The following is an 18,835-nucleotide window of genomic DNA, read 5'->3' on the forward strand; positions in this document are numbered from 1 at the left end:
ATGGAGACTTCAAAACCTCCAATGTCATCACGGCCTCCATTTTGGCTGGGTATATCAAAATACCGTTCTGTTTGACAAGGTACCTTAAAAACTGCACCTCGCGCAACCAGAACACGCACTTCGAGAAATTGGCATACAAGCTCTCCCTCCTCAGGGTATCCAACACCTCCCACAAGTGCTCCTCGTGCTGCTCCTGTGTCTTGGAGTAAACCAAGATGTCATCAATAAAGACTATCACAAACCGATCCAACATCGGTCTGCATATGCGGTTCATTAGGTCCATGAATGCGGCAAGGGCATTGGTGAGACCAAAGGGCATCACCACGAACTCGTAGTGGCCATAGCGAGTCCGGAAAGCAGTCTTTTGTACATCCTCATCTCTGAATTGCATTTGGTGGTAGCCCGAACGCAAATCTATCTTGGAAAACCAAGATGCCCCTGTAGCTGGTCGAAGAGATCATCAATCCTCGGGAGTGGGTCACGGTTCTTCATTGTTACCATGTTTAGCTCTCGGTAATCTATACACATCCGATGCAACCCGTCCTTCTTCTTCACAAACAGGATCGGGGCTCCCAAAGGCGAATTACTCGGCCTAATGAATCCCTTGTCTAACAGCTCCTGCAGTTGTGTAGACATCTCCTGCATCTCGGGAGGAGCCAACCGATATGGTGCCTTGGCTATCGGAGCCGCACCGGGGACTAGGTTGATCCTAAACTCCACTTGTCTCTCCGGAGGTATCCCAGGAAACTCCTCAGGAAATATGTATAAGTACTCGCACCACTGGAACATCACTCACGGTCGCCTTACCTGCCTCCTGGGTATCCATAACGTAGGCGACATACCTTGCGCAACCCTATTGAAGGTAGCGCCTAGCCCTCGCTACTGAGCACAAAGCTGGTCCACGCCACAGTCTCTCGCCTTGAATCACCAACTCTCCCCCATTTGGGGTCCTGACATGTACTAGCTGCTGCGCACAGTCGATCACCACCCCATTAGGGCTCAGCCAATCCATGCCGATGATGACCTTGTTTCTAAGCAATGGAATGGGAACCAAATCTAAGAGATAACGCTCTTCATACATCCTCAAAACACAATCCTTATAGACCTCTGATGCCCAGATAAATCGATCGTCAGCAATCTCGACCTCTAAAAGACAATCCAACATGCTTGAAGACTCAGAAAACCTCTCTCTAAGGGCAAGAGAGACAAATGATCGGGTAGCCCCCGAGTCAAATAACACATGTACGGGGATGCCGTTCACATGGAACGATCCTAAACAAAACACATAAAACATTCAACATAAATATCATAACCGACATGTAATAAGAGTTGGGGAGAAGAAAACATACCCGTCACCACATCCAGTGCAGCACGCGCCTCCTCGGTAGTCAGCTGGAAGGCTCGGCTCCTTACTACTGGAGTATCTGTTTTTCCCTATCGGGCCATCTGTGATCCGTAGGGCCGCTGGAGCTGGCACCACCACTGGCGCTGCTGCTACCAATCTCGGACAGTTGGCCTTTTTATGGCCTTGCTGGTTGCAGTGAAAGCACAACATGTCTGATGTCTGAATAGAGGGGATAGGGGTTGTACAATCCATGCTGAAACGCCCAGTCTTGCCGCACATATAGCAATCCGATCCCCCAGCTCTACAAACTCCCTCGTGTAGCTTGCCGCACTTCCTGCAGCGGCTCCAGCCCTAGTGGCCCTTCGATCTCGAGTCGAATCCCTTGCGGTTTCTTCCCAAAACCCCAGTCGTCTACCCCGTCTCCGCCTTCCTCTTTCGGAGGTGCTCTATGTCACTCTCTCTCACCCTCACCATGGCTATCATGTCATCCAAGGTTAGGCATGCCGAGTAGCTGACATGTTTCTGGATGTCAGCTCTCAACATATCGTGGTACCGAGTCTTCCTCATCTCCTCGTCACCCACGTACTGAGGCACCAGTAAGGCCCCTTCCTAAAGTTGGCGGTAATCTCCGCCACCGACTCAGTAATCTTCCTCACATCTAGGAACTCCCTGGCCAACTGCTGAAGCTCCACAGCCGGTGCAAACCTAGCCCTAAACCAAGTCACAAAATTCGACCAGGTCATAGCCACTATGGCTGGGGCTCCCAAAGAATCACTGACTGCCTCTTACCAGTCTCTAGCTCTGTTCTCAAACAACCCGCAACATACCGGACCTTCGACCCGTCAGGGCAGAAGCTCGTCAACTGTGCAAACTCAATGTCCGCAATCCATCTCCTGGACACAATGGGGTCCTTCACCCCATGAAAGTATGGTGCATCACATCCCTTGAAGTCCTTGAAGGAGAGTGTGCATGTCCCTGACTGACTAGACGCCATGTCACACTGGAATGCCCTGAGACGATCCTCCATCAGCTCAATGATCCCTTCCTTGATCGACCCGAAATTCACCGGGGTCGCCTCAAGGATGCCTCTCGTAATCTCAGATGCGATGAACTCGCGTAGTTTGTCATTAACCGGCTCGGAACCTGCACCCGAACCTGAACCTGAGCCAAACCCTGAACCTCCTGCTCCGTGATGTGTCATCACCATTCGAAAACAAAACACATAATCATCAGGGTCATTCATAACCTTGAGAGGTCTCACACACTCTACAATTTCCCTGGTTCTATCTCAGCCCTCCTTGACTCGAGTACGGATCATATGCTTTCAGTAGTACGTGTCGATACTACCTTCCACATCTATCCGTACTGTCCTCAAGGATTGCCTTGACTTCACCAAGTCCCTTTCACTAATACTGTTCGTTGCACTAATCTCATCCTAGACTTACCCTAGGGTAACCTCCAACCCACTCTCCGCCATTAGTTGCATAAGAAGTCCCTGCTATCTCTCCCTAACTAGCTCGTGAATACCATTAGATATTGTTAAGTCTAGATAATTCTTCAAATGAGGGGTCCTACCCTACAACGGTTGGACTCAAACAAGAGCTGCAAAATAGGGCTAGACCTAACCTTCTGGAATTATTTAGTCCTTGCAATATGTAACTTAACGTATTCATAGGACCCCTAAAAGCACAAAGCACGTAGCATTCGAGCATTGAGTAACCCAAACCAAGCATATCCTAATCAGGCTATCATATCTCCGACCAGTCAGTACTATCATGCAACTCAAGAAGAACTTAAAACAAGCACATAAGGCATCTTCCTAGATCCTTAGCCCTAATCTAGAATGCAGTTCTCATACACATACAGTAGGCATGTAAGGCATCATTCCTAGATCCTTAGCCATAATCTAGCATGCAGTTCTCATAGACATACAGTAGGCATGTAAGGCATCCTTCCTAGATCCTTAGCTCTAATCCATGCGGTTCTTATAGTCATCTCATATATCATAGCAAACATGTATGGGTATCTTGTGGAAAATTTACTTGAGCTCGATTGATTACACGCATCACACTCCTTGTTCTTTATCAAAAACTTTTTTATTTTAGATTTTAGAAAAATTATTTTTTTGTAAAAATCTTTCAAACCCTCGATTTGAGTCCAGACACCCCGAAGGTGTGTCCGAATCCCTCAAACCAAGGCTCTGACACCAACTTGTAACATCCCAAAATTCAAGACCAAAAACTTCAAATTTTAATTTAAAGATTCAACAAACAAATTACCGAATATTCCACCAATGTTATTTCATATCATGAAAAACCATATGCTAATATCTCTCAAAAACATATCATAGGAAAATAATGCCAGAGTACAAATCCTAAGACTCTCATGTGTAGAAAATCGAGTGTGCGATGGGCTGCAGTCATGCCAACTCCTTTCCCTTCGAAGAAGAGGTACCTGAAACCAATAATGTAAACCATAAGAACGAAGCTTAGTGAGTTCCCCCATAATACCACATACCATACAATAAACATACTGTCAGACATATCTAGGTGCCCGACCTACCCTACTGAGCATACCGGGGTGCTCAACCTACCCCTGTTAGGCATAACAGGGTGCCCAACCGACACCTGTCAGACATACTGGGGAGTCCGACCTACCCTTGTCAGGCATATGTGGGTGCCCGACCTACCCTTTGGTTTATCTCAACTAGTTACATGGACTATTTCACCCCTACCACTACTACATAATAACATATCATAAACATACTGCTAGGCATATATGGGTACTGTCTACCCCTTCGGTCTCTTTCAACTGGTAATCGAGGACTATTTCACCCCTCCTACCACTATCACATAATATCATAGCATCCTAGCACATAAAGCATAACAAATGGTGGCATACCAGACAATTATCACAAAGACAATCGTCTCAACTACAAACAATTACTAGTGGGCCAACATTGGTGCCTTCGACCCACTTCTACTAGAAGGTAACTCACCTCGTAAAGCTGAGTATCGAATATCACAGTAAGGAATCTCTAACAGCTGCTCCGATGACTCCCCCGCTATCATTATCATAACAACACTTAGTCAAAATCCATAATACCTCTTAGGGTAAAATGACCATTTTACCCCTTGGTCAAATTTAGACTATCCCAGGCCCAATTCCATCTTATCTTTCCCAGCCTACTAATGGCCCGATTTTCTAAATTGGGCCCAACTCCTTAAATGGGCCTTATCACAGGCCCAATAAATCCTTAGCCCAAAAAAATGGTTTTGAGTGGCGCAATATGGCCCAAAAGGCCCAATGCTCTAAATCTCAGTTCTAAGCCCAAAAACTCTACTCCACAGAGGACCATGGGGCCTAACTATCGAGGCCCAAACTTCTAAGGCCCAAAAGCCCAAGTTCGCCACTCTGCATGTGTATGCATGGCGTACCTAGCACGTATGCTCACCGTACTCTGGCCTTGACCAAAAGTAGGAAGTTGACCCAGTACGCATAGTGTATCAGGGTGTACGCCTATCGTACCTACCAACTTCCTTGGGGCTTCATTTGTGACTTAATCCATTAAGACCTCACATCCATAATGTAGATCCAGCTCCTTTAAGACCTCCTAGTCCATAAAGTCACATAAGTTATGTGCTTGCATGCATGGTTAGGGATCAAAACATGATTTTGGTCCTTAACCAAACTTTGTGACCATCAAACACTTGCATGGTTGTGGCTTAACCATTAGGGTCTTTTTTTATGACTCTAAGTGCTTCTAAGAGCTCAAAAGGACAACTCTTATGGTCTGAAACTATCAAGATTTAAGCAACCTCAACAATAGAGTCCAAAAGTGACATAAAACACCCCAAAATCAAATCTAAGCATGCAATGATCAAGTTTGAAACTTGATACCTCAAATGAGTCAGAAATGGTGCTAATCTGTTGGATCTACAAGCTCCCTTTGAATCCTTGCTCATTCTTCAAACTTCTTTCTCTTCCAAAACTCCAAAACAACACTAAAATGCTCTCAAGTGGCTACCAAATCACAAGACCACACAAATATGGGTTAGGGTTTTCATGGTGGTTGTCTAAGGGTGAGAGGGGGGATGGACCCAAGACATAAGGTCCTTTATGTAGGGATCAAACCCTAAAATTTAGGGTTTTAGAATCTGTATACATACGCTGCGCGTACCCTTTGGTACGTTGGGCGTACGTGTCTTCGACTCATGAGTACGTTGAGCGTACTTGGCATAGTACGCCCCGCGTACGGCACTTCTCAGCCCATCATAAGGATCTAATGGTCCAAGCCCAAATCAATTCCATTCATTAAGCTAATAATAATATAATTAGTACCTTATTAATCCCGGGTGTTACACTTTCCTTTGTTTTTATAAATATAGTTTATTTCTGTTGAGTGTTATATTATTTATTTTCTAAACTAAACCCTATTTCATTGGATTCTGGATTATCTTTGTTTGTTTTTGGGTAGGGAATTCCTAGCATTGATTCTAGAGTTCGAGATAACACAATTTATTCAACATAGCATGTCTTTGTTTTTTATTATATTTTATTTTTATATACATGTTTTAACTTGTGTTCATTACTTTATGTTTAACATGTACTTAGATATATTTGATATTTAACTAGATATTCGATTCAAAAAGTTTAAAAAATATTAATGAAAAACAATGAAATTTTGATTATTTTCATTATGCTACAATTTAATTATTTATTTTATATTATATTATAGATGAAATTGTATTGTGACAAATAAAATTGTCACTATAACTAAAAGTAGCATGAATTTTTTAAATCACATAAGCTTTTAATGGCACAAAATGTATGCAACAAAAAATTTTCTTCTGCTGTGACACATAAAAATATGCCACTATAAATGCCACTAAAATCTTAAAAAGTGTAACTAAAAGTAGCATAAATTATTGAATCAAATCAAATTTAGTGGTACAAAATATGTGTCACAAAAGAAATACACATAAAAAAGTGCCACTGAAAGCCTAAAAACTGCAACATCAAAAACAAAAAGTATCACTAAAAGGTTTTAGTGGTAGCGTTTCTAGTAGCATTTATTAAGTATGCCGCCGATTCTTTGAGAAGCTTTTAATGGCATTTTTTAGGCTTTTAGTGACACTTTTTGTCTGCCACTAAACGACATATTTTTTGTAGTGGAGCAAATCATTGTATATTTTTATGGTAAAGAAGTCGAATCCATATTCTTTGAATATCTTGTATAACCCTACTTTGTATATTTTTTTTAGTCATTTAAGTACTGTATACTCTAGGTTCTATTAAATTTGTGAACAAATTATGTTTATTATTTCATGGGATTAATTTTGATAAATGAATCATATTATATCTTTACCATTGACTAGTTTCATGCTAGTTACTTAAATTGATTAAATATAAGAAATAGCAACAAAAATCAGTGGAAAACTTTTTTTGTAACTTATTGGATAAATGAGTGACGATTTTTTATGGTCACTACTTTGATAAACCAGTGACGACTTTTTATGGTCATTAATCGGATATGACAGTGAAGACTTTTTATGGTCATTAATCGGATAAGACAGCGACGACTTTTTCTGATCACTAATTAGATAAGACGGTGACGGCATTTAGTGACGAAGCAGGTCGTCACAGATTTAGTGACCAGTATATTTCGTCACTATTTAACGACCGCTTTTATATTTTGTCACTAATCAGTTTTTGTAACGGACCTATAGTGATGAAAAGTGATGACCAAAAGTTTGGTCACTAAATCGTTTAATGACAGCTCTTAGTGACAATTTTGTTTTTGTCACCAATTGACATTTTTTTGTAGTCAAATTCCAAAAGGTTGTGAAATTTCATCTATGAAAAGAGGTGGAGTCAACACACACAAGCTCGATTTTCGTTTCCTCATTTCTTTCAAATATCTTTGTGGTCAAAAGTATGTCTATAGGTCATACATGATGAATAAAATAAGATAAACGCGGTTGCAAAGTCCTCTAGTACCAACCAATGTGATTATCTCTGTGAAGAAGACTATTGTTTTTGTTCAATTCACAACTCATTTCCACTTTTGCCCATAACATTAGCATTTTTGTTGTTGCAAAGAATTTTCACCGACGATGCTTATTTTTATATGAAAGCTGCTATCGAGAGCTGTGAAACAGTCAACTAGAGGAACAACAAAAAGAAATTGAGTGACATTATTGCAAGGAGTGACATTGTTGTAAAGAACTGAGTTTTTGTGTTGTAATCTTCAAAAAAAAAATCATTAACATTCGCTAAGGCATATAGTAATAAAAAAAAATCTGTAGAAAAAAGAACCAAAAGAGTAAGATTCATTAATTTATGTAACAAAACCCAATTCAAACGATGATACATCCGACTTTTTCATGAATCCAATGAGGACTAACATCTTCATATTGGCATAATCATTAACATCCCTGCCAATAAAAGTTGAAGCTACGTGTTAAAGTTACGGCTGAATCTCACTACTAAAAGTCATGCATTAACCCTTATTTGTAATATGTGACTAATAAAGGTATTATTATTTTATAAGTTTTATCTATTTTGTTTCTATTTATATAAAGTTTTAAGCCTTTGTTTTTTTATTTGCATTGTATAACCCCCAACCTTTTCAATATATTTACTTAATTAATTAACTATAAATTAATAAAAATATATACATAGATTATTTTTAATAAACTACATCACTAGAAAATATAATAACAATAATTTAGCTGAATTTATACCAAATTGGCCGGAGTGAAACTTGGTGTATCCAGTTCGTTCTAGAATTTAAGGAAAAAAGGTATTCGTTCTCGTTACTAATTCGAGAGTTTTTCAAAAACAAAAACCATATCTCAGATTAGTAACGTCGTTCGAAACTGGTATTGAATCAGCCTCTTTTTTGAAAAAAAAAAAAAAAAAAAAATCATTTCCACCAACGCATCCCACCCCGCTAATTAAGTAGTAATTACTGTTGTAGAGAATAAGGGTTACCTGGGTGGGTGGTTCACGGCATAGGGTTGATGCTCGATGTGGAGGGTGTAGGAATCTTACATTAAGCAAAGTTAAAAAGCCATCAATATTGGATTTTGGAATACTCAGAGTCATAAATGAAATCAGAAACTTACTGTTGTGGAGGAATTAGATGATGCCAGATATTTTGAGATGCAATGAGACATGAATTGTTCACAAGCTAAGATTCCTTCTAAAGTCACAAGCCTAGAGGCTAGACGAACATGTTGTGCTTCTATTTCTTCAAGCTGTCGAGAGTAGCGTGCTTCGACCTCTGTCCTCTCTCTCTTAGGCATATCTTCCAGTAATGATCTTATTAGGGTTCCCTTTGAAATGATTGCTTTAACTTCTGCTTCTTCTTCATTAACCAAATCCCGCACCTCTTCCACACAGATCTTAAACTCTGCCATAAGTCTCTCAGTCTGGTTATGCATCTTCCCTACTTGAGCTTTTGATTGTGCCATGAGCTTCTCAAGGGTAACATTAACCTTTTCCTTTGCTTGTGTTCGCTCAACATTCATATTATCATGATCTAACAATGCCTGGAATTCTGTCATATGGATTGCAATCTCTGCAGCGCGTTTAGCCTTTTTTGCCCTAGCTTCTTTCTGCTTCATTGCTTTTGTAGGTGGAGGCTACAGAGTTTACAAGAATTTTTAATTTAAGAGAAAACGGTTGCAATGAGTATATGATTCTGTAAAAGTACCTCGGGTAATTCCATGATGAATGTGGCATTTGGAGAGTTCTCAAGAAAGAAGTTTCTAGCTTCGGTAGACATTTTTACATTGTATGCATCATTCCTCGTGCTAGAGTCTATAGTCAAGCAGATTAAGCTGCTAAAAGGTGATGGATGGTGTGATAATAAATTTGGATAAGAGGAAAGACACTGCAAAAAAAAAAATTGACAACAAATTTATACATTAAAGATGCATTAAAATCTCATCTTGAACTTCATTTATATCATACACCCATTTGACAGCAGCACTGAATGTCATAAATGGGGTGACATGATCGATATCAACATACCTCAATAAAGTCCACATTAAGTGTGAGATATCTGGCACTGTGGAGCTCTTGAAGCATTTTAATAGCCTTGCGTGCCACTTTCTCCTTATATTGCCTATACATATCACAACAGATAGACACTTTGTTCAGAGAATGAAATCCATCTTTGGAGAATTGTTGAGGAAGATCACCCGTGTAGCACAAAGATGAAAGCCCTGGTGGAGCATTCAAGTAATCGATTGAACAATCAATTATTGTGAGATGTTCAAGTTGAGGTGCAACCAGGTTGATGACCAATGAGCGTCTGCCTTTGATAAGCACGAGATTAGAAAGTCGAGGGGTAATGATGTCAATAGCCTCGACAGTGAACCACTCCAAAGTGAGGTTCTTTAAGTTTACACATTTGGAGAAAAGATCAACAGACTTCTCGGTGTGATCATCACACAATGTGATGTGGCTAAGATGCAAAGTTGCTAAAGCTGGAAAATCCCAAGGTGTTTTGGGTGTAAGGCAAGGTGAAGTATAAAGAGGGCGGTTACTCAATGTGAAATGCTTAAGAGTCTGAGAGCTAAAAAGGGAAGGAGGGAATTCATGGTGTTTTTTGGGAAAACAAACAACAGTTAGTTGTTGGACATTGTGAGAGAACATATAACTTGCAATTTTTCTCACGAAAACCTGACTAGCTGCTCCATTGAAATGTAGCTTTACAGAAGACACTTCTACTTGATGGTTGCGGTGAGTCAAAACATGATTCACAAATTTGGCAAACTTTGGTAAACAGCTAAACTCCCTACTTGACAAGTTAAGACAAGGCATTGATGTCCAGAGAAACTCCCATCTTGATGACAACGAACATGTTTGAACAGCATATTTCATGTCAAAACAGGAAAGGATCTTATGAATAAGCTCATCTGGCAAGCTGCTCAATCTGTCTTCTTCCACCACTCGCCTCCTAACATGATCATGATCATGATCAAACTCCATTCTCTGTTGTTATACCTCGTTCAGATATGCAGTCAGGCACATAGATACAATATATCCTAGTTAATTTTCCCTTGATTCCGAACACAATTTAGAATCCATATCCATTCTCATTGATGCTTCTTTTCTGCTTTTAGCTAGATAACCATCATTCCTTCTCTTTTGGCTCCACAAATCACAATCCCATATCAACTGCACTTTATAATGTAAAATTAAATCAATTACTTAGATAATAGCTTATAAGAATACCTCTGATATATATACATGTTGGATCCTAATGCAACTAAATATGGAAAGGAACATGGCGGTAATAATGCATCAGGTAGTGCTGCTTATAGGGCTGGTCTTATCATCTTACGGCCTCTGGCAGAGGGGTCTCTTGAACAAATTCTATTTCCTAACATGGATTCCTCAAATCACATCTTGACTACTTTTCCACTTCAATTGTAAATGTATCAAGGTTGTTTGAAAATATGTGCTACACATCCATTTAAGTCCACGTTTTTCTTTTTGGAAACTTCGCAAAATAAATGAGCATCTTTAGTGAAGGGGTAATTTAGGTATCTCACAATATTTACATTGTTACGGTGTATTTATAAGGCGTACGGGTAGGGGGGAGAGAGAGAGAGAGAGAGAGAGAGAGAGAGAGAGAGAGAGAGAGTAATCTTATTTTCATATATGGTATTTTATCTAGGGAGAAACTAGCCCCTCGAACTAGCTATGGTTCTCTTTTTCAAAGCTTTTAATTTTGAATTGCAATTTGACATTACAATCACTTATTCTCTGAATCTCTGTTCTTAATTCTCTTTCAATTTTTGAGTTCGTAGCAGTATGATAACTCTTTTAGCTAGCTGTATGTGGATGACTGTTATCTTGACCAAGACATGGTTTATTGGAATTATGTATCCAAAAAAGTGATAGACATAATAATACATCATAACCAATCTTCCTTTTTTTTTTTTTTTTTTTAAAAAAAACTAACTGGGAACCGAATTTTTGCACTTGTAATAAAAGTGGATACACCAAAAGATGTTATTAACCTTTAACACCATAAGAAGAGATATAAAAATGTATTTCTCAAATGCAAAACTAAATAAAAAAGTGACATACGAATGATCAGATGATAGAGAAAAAAATCCCCAATTCCATCTTATTAGGCTAATTGTCGGATACCCATATCATCAGTATAGCCTAAAAACAAAATAATAAAAACAATGTCAAATGTGGTATTTAAGCAACTTCAAAACTTGATAAGAATTATTTTGATTAAAGATTTAAAGAAAAAAAAAAGATGTGTACATTAAACAGCAAATAGCTATCACCATGAAGATTAAAAGTTAAAATCTCAAACATCCGTGTAAATATTAGAATTTGAAGCGTAGAAGGTCTGAATTTGAAATGAAAATGGTATTGGTCTGGCATTTTTGTAAGTACTGCAGCATCGATATAGATTTGAACTACTCCAGAAATCGATCGGTCAAATTAACATAATTTCGCTAATACAACAGACAAAAAGCAGAAGGAGATACATCTTCTCCTAATAACACGGTCGCCTGCTTATTTAATACCCTTTTGAATTATCAATTCCAATCAACTGATGCAAAGAATTTCAAAAGTAAAAGCATCCAGAAATGTGAAATTCGAATGCCCTAATATCTATGGTTTGAGAATGACATACCTCTTAATCGAAGAAATTACAATCTACGAGTTGCCTAAACCCTAACACCAGAAACCACCTTTTATATACAGCAATATCGATTTTCGTGCATTACAGCAATATCGATTTTTGTGCAAATTAGAATTTTTGAGTAAATTACATAAATTGCTCATGTGGTTTGCCGTTATTTGCAGCTTTCATCTCTACTAATTCTTTTTCACTCAAACAGTCCTTTAATTTTTATAACTTTTTTTTTTGTTTGGTTATTGTCCTTCACAAACATAAAACATACCCTTATATTATATTTTTTCAACCTTTTCTATTATTTTTTTATAATTTATATACACTTTAATAAAAATATCCCCCCTCCCCCATCCCACTAACCAATTTCTACCTTCTTCATCAAGGTGACCTCCTTGGTGTTTCGTGCATCTTCATGTAAACAGAACGCATAATAGAAGATGAGATAGACATCGTCACCACATTTTCTATAGCAACTTTCGAAACCATATGGTTCATATAAAACTTGTTGACTATTATCTCTATTTCCACCATCCATATCTTCATGCTTTTCGTGTAAATAATCTCTTACTCACCGACACACTATCATACATATGAATATAATGTGAAATACTAAAAGTGAATATGGACATAGAAGATACGATGTGTCAATCAACTCATCAAGGGCAAAACTTAAAAGGTGAATTAATTGATTTTAGCCCTCGTTTATTTCAATAACACCCTTGAGATTTTAGACATCTAGGTTATCCACACTAAATCACATTTAATACTCACATATTCCATTACATATATGTTAATGCAATATTAGTAACTCATTATCTCGTCTTTTCGCTTATCATTAAAATATGTAATTGGTTTATACGGTATAGTGCCAATAATATTCACCAATTTTGGGAGAAATATTTTTTCCTGATTTTTTATAATGCTTTTATTTCATATGTATATACTTTGATTTTTATGTAATTATATGTTGTATATTACTATATTTTATGTTATGTATTTTTAGTACTGTGAAAAATCAATGGCTAACATATTTCAATATGAAATAACCCTTCATTATTATATATGAATATGAGTAATATATTATCAAGTTGGTTATGTTTAAACCCATGGAAACTACAGTTGAGAAAAAAAATATTTTTGATAATTTAAAATCCTAATAACTAATAAAAGATTTGCAAAAATAAATACATAAATAAATAAATAAATAAATATAATAATAATAATAATAATAATAATAATAATAATAATAATAATAATAATATGAGTAGAATGTTATAACTAAGAATAATGTACATTCCCTAATAAATACATTGCTATTTTTAGGAAAAATATATAAGTTTATATCTAAATTATAACAAATAATGTACATTCCTAATTAATTTATGATAATACCATCAATTGCTAATCATTAATTTCAACTTTTCTAATTTGATCATTTATAATTGTTTACATATATTTAAAGGGTATATACTTGTAAAAACCAATTTAGATTTAACTATATAACCTTATACATTATATTTTGTATTAAAGTTGCATCATACACTACTAGAAAAAGAGTAATGGGATAGGGATATAGGATACAGTTGATACTATGGTTGTTCAAATCGTGATCTTGATCGTACGATCTCACCTATGTATATCGATCCCAATCATACTTGACTCGTTTTTTGGTAGGATCACGTAGAATCGTAGGATCGGATCGTAAGATCGTAGGATCGATACTATGTTTTTTAAAAATAATTCAAATATATTTTTGGACTAAATACGTAGAATACCATTTTGAATTCTTTATCATCAAATAATGTATTGTAAATGCAATTTTTATGTTTTAAAATATTTATTGTTAACTGGATAGTTAACTGATGGATGAATATATATTTTTTATGTTTTAAAATGTTTTTGGTAGGATCTTACGATCCGATTTGACCTTACGATCATGATCTTGCAAAACGGAAAATGATATGGTATACTGATCTTAACAACCATGGTTAACACATATCCCGTACTAGAAAAATGTGAATATCAAATCTAATACAACTCAAATCTTAATCAAATACTTCTCATTTGAATCAAGTGTGGATATTGTTTATTAAACATTTCAAATCATCATTAAGTAAAACATTTATCAGAGTTCATCCCAAAATCATTCATTGCGGAAATCATAGGTGTGTGCACTACGATCCATCCAAGCTCTTCGTTTCCAAATCGATGATATCTGAAACCAAAATTATAAACCGTAAGCACAAAGCTTAGTGAGTCCCCCAGAGCATACCCCACACATAATCCACATAACATATATCACATATCATATTAGATATACAAGCTATCTTTACCATATATCGCACATCAATTAGCTATAGATCTATCCCTACCGCATTCCACAAATCAATTAGCTATAAAAGCTGCCTCTACCACATAATACAGATCAATTAGCTATGAAAGCTACCTCTACCACATATCACATATCAATCGACTATAAAGTTGCCTCTACCATTAGCCACAAAGGCTATCTCTACCCTTAGCCCCAAGGGCTCTCTCTACTGTTAACCCCAAAGGCTATCTCTACCGTTAGCCCCAAAGGTTATCTCTACCATCAGCCAAAAAGGCTATCTCTACCATCAGCTGTAAAAGCTATCTCTACCACGTATCACTACATAAATATGTCACACACCTCTACACAAAAAGTATACTAACTATCATAAAATAGGCCGGCCTTGGTGCCTTAGATCCATTGGTATGGTGAGAAGACTCACCTCGCGTTGCAGAAGCTTCCCGCATGAACTCCTTAGCTGCTGCCCCGCCAGCTTCCCGAGCTGTCACTACCAAACAATATACCCAATTAACGATTGGGTCCCATAACAAAATCCTTAATCCATGCATGTGGTAAAATAACCATTCTACCCCTGGCCCAGTATGATCCAAAACTAAGGCCGAAACCCAAAACAAAAGCCCAACACTATAATGTCCGTAAGTCCTTTAATGGCCCAATACCAAATTAGGCTCAAAACCATAATGGGCCTCCACAAATAAATATCAATCCCAAACCGGGGCGTACTCTTCTGTACGCTAAGCGTACTGGCTGAATGGAGTGTACGTTGCACGTACCTGCATGTATGCCCATTGTACTCCTCTGTTAAGCCACTTTTCCATTAAGTTCTTACTACTCTACTCCAGAAGCTACAATTGCATATCCAAGTGCTCTTCAACATCTTAAAGCCTAAAGTTGCTTACTTGATGGCTTTGCATGACCCACATAAGCTCAATCTCCAAAAATGATAATCTACTTCCATGGAAATGGTCTTAACTCATGCATGAACCCATTAAGACCTCCAAGATGGCAACTTTATGCCTTAGGGACTCATTTAACACAAAAAGTGGCAACTCTAAGCCTAAGGATCAGATTTCACCCATAAAGCTCCATCCTTGGGACCAAAATGAACTAGAACTCCCAAAGGTAGATCTAAGAGATGAATGATCAAGATCAAAGCTTTATACCTTCATCAAGCTGAGAATGAGACCCAAATGCCAGATCCACACGCTCCTCCTTGATTACCATCTTTGCAACAAGCTCCATCTTCTTGAAATGCACCAAAAACCACCCAAAATGCACCCACAAAGCTCACAACACTCTTGGATGAAGCTACCACTCGAATTTAGGGTTTAAGGCTCTGAGAATGAAAGGGAGGCGCTCCCCCTCGGACTTAAGGTGCTTTAAATAGTGAGCCAACCCTAAAAATTAGGGTTTAGGGGCATACTTCTCGTACGCTGGGCGTACGTCTCCAACACCTGCGACCACTTATCCCCTCCAAGCTAAGTGTACCCCATCTTACGCTAGGCGTACTCTTGAGTTGGCCACCTTGCATGCATGGGATATCCTTGCCACTTTTCTCTACTAAGGACCAAAAATGCCAATATCTTCAAAGTACCATAACTTCTTCATTCTAAGTCCGTTTCCTACGAACTTCATATCCACAAAAAGGTGATGAGAAACCCTATGCTCCCAGCTCCAAACCCGAGCCCTACAACCTTCCAAATAAGACTTGAGACCCATAAAAGACCAAATTGTCAGATTACGCTTATACCCTTGGCCTCCAAAGACACAATCGGACACTTTCAAAACTGGGTGTTACAACTCTCCCTCACTTAAATTAGATTTCATTTAGACTTCATCCTCGAAATCAATGATCACCATTCTCGACATACCAGACAACATGAGCAACACTGCCACAAACTTGTGAATACCATAGCCTACCCGAGGCAACCGAAACCAATCCTCATAGGGTTCTAGAACCCGAAGATGAACGAATTCCTTGTAACCTCATCACATCTGATTCATCCGAAATCTGAAGTTCGAGATGGTCTGCCTCCCTAACAGACTGCCCACATCAAATCATCATCGAACTGATTTCACAAGAAACCATCCTAGATAGAATACTTCTCACTCGCAATACCTTGGGGCTTCCTAAAGAACAAAATCACCGATCAACTGCGACTACTGAATAACAAGCAATTCCACACACAGACCCCAAATCATTGAAGTTGCTCCTACTCCTCTTGCTTCCACATGGTTGCTTTCCTGAAGAACAACCGGGGACCTCCCTGTTCCCAACCTGTCTGCCAACTGAATCCGACGTAAAAAGGTGAATACTACCATAATAATTGTAGTCTTACATCATACCCGACCTCCTTAACCTTGCGTTTCCTGATTCCAACATGTCGTGGCTCTATTACGGATAGAGCCACTTGAGACACATGAAAATGGCTTAGACTACCATTAAACCAACCCGTTCACCACCCTGTAATTCTGCCCTCGATGCCCTTGGCATATTGATGCCCCACATCTCATCTCACTGAAACAAAATCCTACACGAATTCCGATTCGGGTTCCTATCCAAATCCGAATTGTTATTGTGCTCCTATCCTAGAATCCTTGAATCGGTACTTGCATAATGCACCATGACTTCCCGTCATCCTTTACTCGGTCGATTAATAAATACCCTTAGCCAATTCCTGAGATTTCCAGTCTCGCACCCGGTCCAACCACCAGGTTCTTATGAGATCCAATAACATGGCTACCCAGCTGTAGCCCTACAGAAACATGCACTACTCGACCACAAGATCATGTATCACAAGGTCCAACCCTTAGTTTAACAGTCTCTACCGGTTCCATCTTAATTCGCATAACCATCCGGGCTCGCCCCCGAATAACTATTCGGTCAATCACCTTTGGTCCTAATCCTAACTAAGTTGTGGCTCCCCCACAACGCTGCGAACTAGCCTACCCCAGACCAAATCACCTGAAAGGATCCGTGAATGCCACGGCACCCCCATAGTCTTACAACACTCTCTATTGCTAGTGAATGCTATAGCTCGTCTGCAGTCTTACAACACTATACCCTAACTTACCATTAGTGAATGTTACGGCTCCCCGTAGTCTGACATCACTTTCACCCGTGCTTCTACCCCTGGATGCCTGGCCGGTTCTCCCCCACTTAGATTCAACTAAGTCCGCTCGGCACATGAAAATTGAAGGATTACCAATCCTCATTACGTTCCCATGCTTACCTTGCTGACGGCCGATGCTTACTAAAGCTAGCATACCAAAAATATCCCTACCCAAACAGCACACTTCCTGAAATCCAGCTAACACTTCCTATATCCAAACAACGTCAATGACTTAACACGCTTAAAAAGCGTTATCACGCTTAGATCTCGGAGTCCAATGAACGGATAGTCTAACCAAACCTCAAAGACAACTTTATCTTCCCTCGGCAATCCCGATGGCTCTTCCAAACATAAAAACTAAGCCTACTGAAAACTAGTCATAATTCCCCTGTCCAAGCCCTTGAACCAACCTCGAAGATAACTGGAGCAGGTGCACTCACGGCTCCTCCCTATGGGCAATCCCTAAAGATGCGGCCAAACCTACTACACCCGTAGCAACCCATATCACTAAACAGATTCCAACAATGACTCGGAGTAATCACGGTACACACAAAATCTGCTCCGTGAGATACATCCGTATAAAGATCTCTCAAAGATTCCTCGACATGAAGAATGGCATCTGAAAACCCTTGCTAACCCAGACAATAGCAGAAAACCGACCCGAGATCCAACTTATCACAATTCCCAAGCGATACAAATACCCAATATCCACCGGAAATGGCCGAAGATAGCATATCTGTAAACATCTGAAGGAAATGCCCAACCTACCCCTGTTAGGCATAACAGGGTGCCCAACCTACCCTTGTCAGGCATATCTGTGTGCCCGACCTACCCTTTGGTTTATCTCAACTAGTTACATGGACTATTTCACCCCTACCACTACTACATAATAACATATCATAAACATGCTGCTAGGCATATATGGGTACTATCTACCCCTTCGGTCTCTTTCAACTGGTAATCGAGGACTATTTCACCCCTCCTACCACTATCACATAATATCATAGCATCCTAGCACATAAAGCATTACAAATGGTGGCATACCAGACAATTATCACAAAGACAATCGTCTCATCTACAAACAATTACTAGTGGGCCAACATTGGTGCCTTCGACTCACTTCTACTGGAAGGTAACTCACCTCGTAAAATGACCATTTTACCCCTTGGTCTAATTTAGACCATCCCAGGCCCAATTCCATCTTATCTTTCCCAGCCCACTAATGGCCCGATTTTCTAAATTGGGCCCAACTCCTTAAATGGACCTTATCACAGGCCCAATAAATCCTTAGCCCAAAAAAATGGTTTCGAGTGGCACAATATGGCCAAAAAGGTCCAATGCTTTAAATCTCAGTTCTAGGCCCA

The 18,835-nt window shown here is 39.0% G+C and overlaps 1 protein-coding gene across 4 annotated transcripts; it reads right to left on the bottom strand.

Annotated features, from left to right (window-relative positions):
• Positions 1–7,520: 7,520 nt before the first annotated feature.
• On the bottom strand, positions 7,521–12,152 carry LOC145034825 (putative F-box/FBD/LRR-repeat protein At4g03220). Of its 4 annotated transcripts, none has more exons than XM_078983354.1 (7): positions 12,024–12,130; positions 11,456–11,536; positions 9,386–10,537; positions 9,066–9,245; positions 8,476–8,994; positions 8,342–8,396; positions 7,521–7,782 (listed from the first exon to the last, which is right to left on the bottom strand). In XM_078983354.1, exons 3-6 carry the CDS (start codon positions 10,346–10,348, stop codon positions 8,355–8,357), a joined length of 1,704 nt encoding a protein of 567 aa, XP_078839480.1. In that variant the 5' UTR covers positions 10,349–10,537; positions 11,456–11,536; positions 12,024–12,130; the 3' UTR covers positions 7,521–7,782; positions 8,342–8,354. The 4 variants fall into 4 exon arrangements, with proteins under 4 accessions (XP_078839480.1, XP_078839477.1, XP_078839478.1 ...); XM_078983351.1 differs by having other exon boundaries at positions 9,386–10,542; XM_078983352.1 differs by lacking the exon at positions 11,456–11,536 and having other exon boundaries at positions 12,024–12,152.
• Positions 12,153–18,835: the final 6,683 nt, after the last annotated feature.

The sequence above is a fragment of the Lactuca saligna genome, chromosome 3 (genome assembly GCF_052625555.1).
Source record: "Lactuca saligna cultivar CGN05327 chromosome 3, ASM5262555v1, whole genome shotgun sequence".
NCBI lineage: Eukaryota > Viridiplantae > Streptophyta > Magnoliopsida > Asterales > Asteraceae > Lactuca > Lactuca saligna.

Bases quoted from the DNA above. Each gene is read 5' to 3' on its own strand.
- LOC145034825 (XM_078983352.1), bottom strand. From the start codon at position 10,348: ATGGAGTTTGATCATGATCATGATCATGTTAGGAGGCGAGTGGTGGAA. The intron at 9,246-9,385 runs GTATGTTGATAT...TTTTTTTTGCAG, and splicing joins TTAATGTGGACTTTATTGAG to TGTCTTTCCTCTTATCCAAA. The intron at 8,995-9,065 runs GTACTTTTACAG...TAAACTCTGTAG, and splicing joins TCATCATGGAATTACCCGAG to CCTCCACCTACAAAAGCAAT.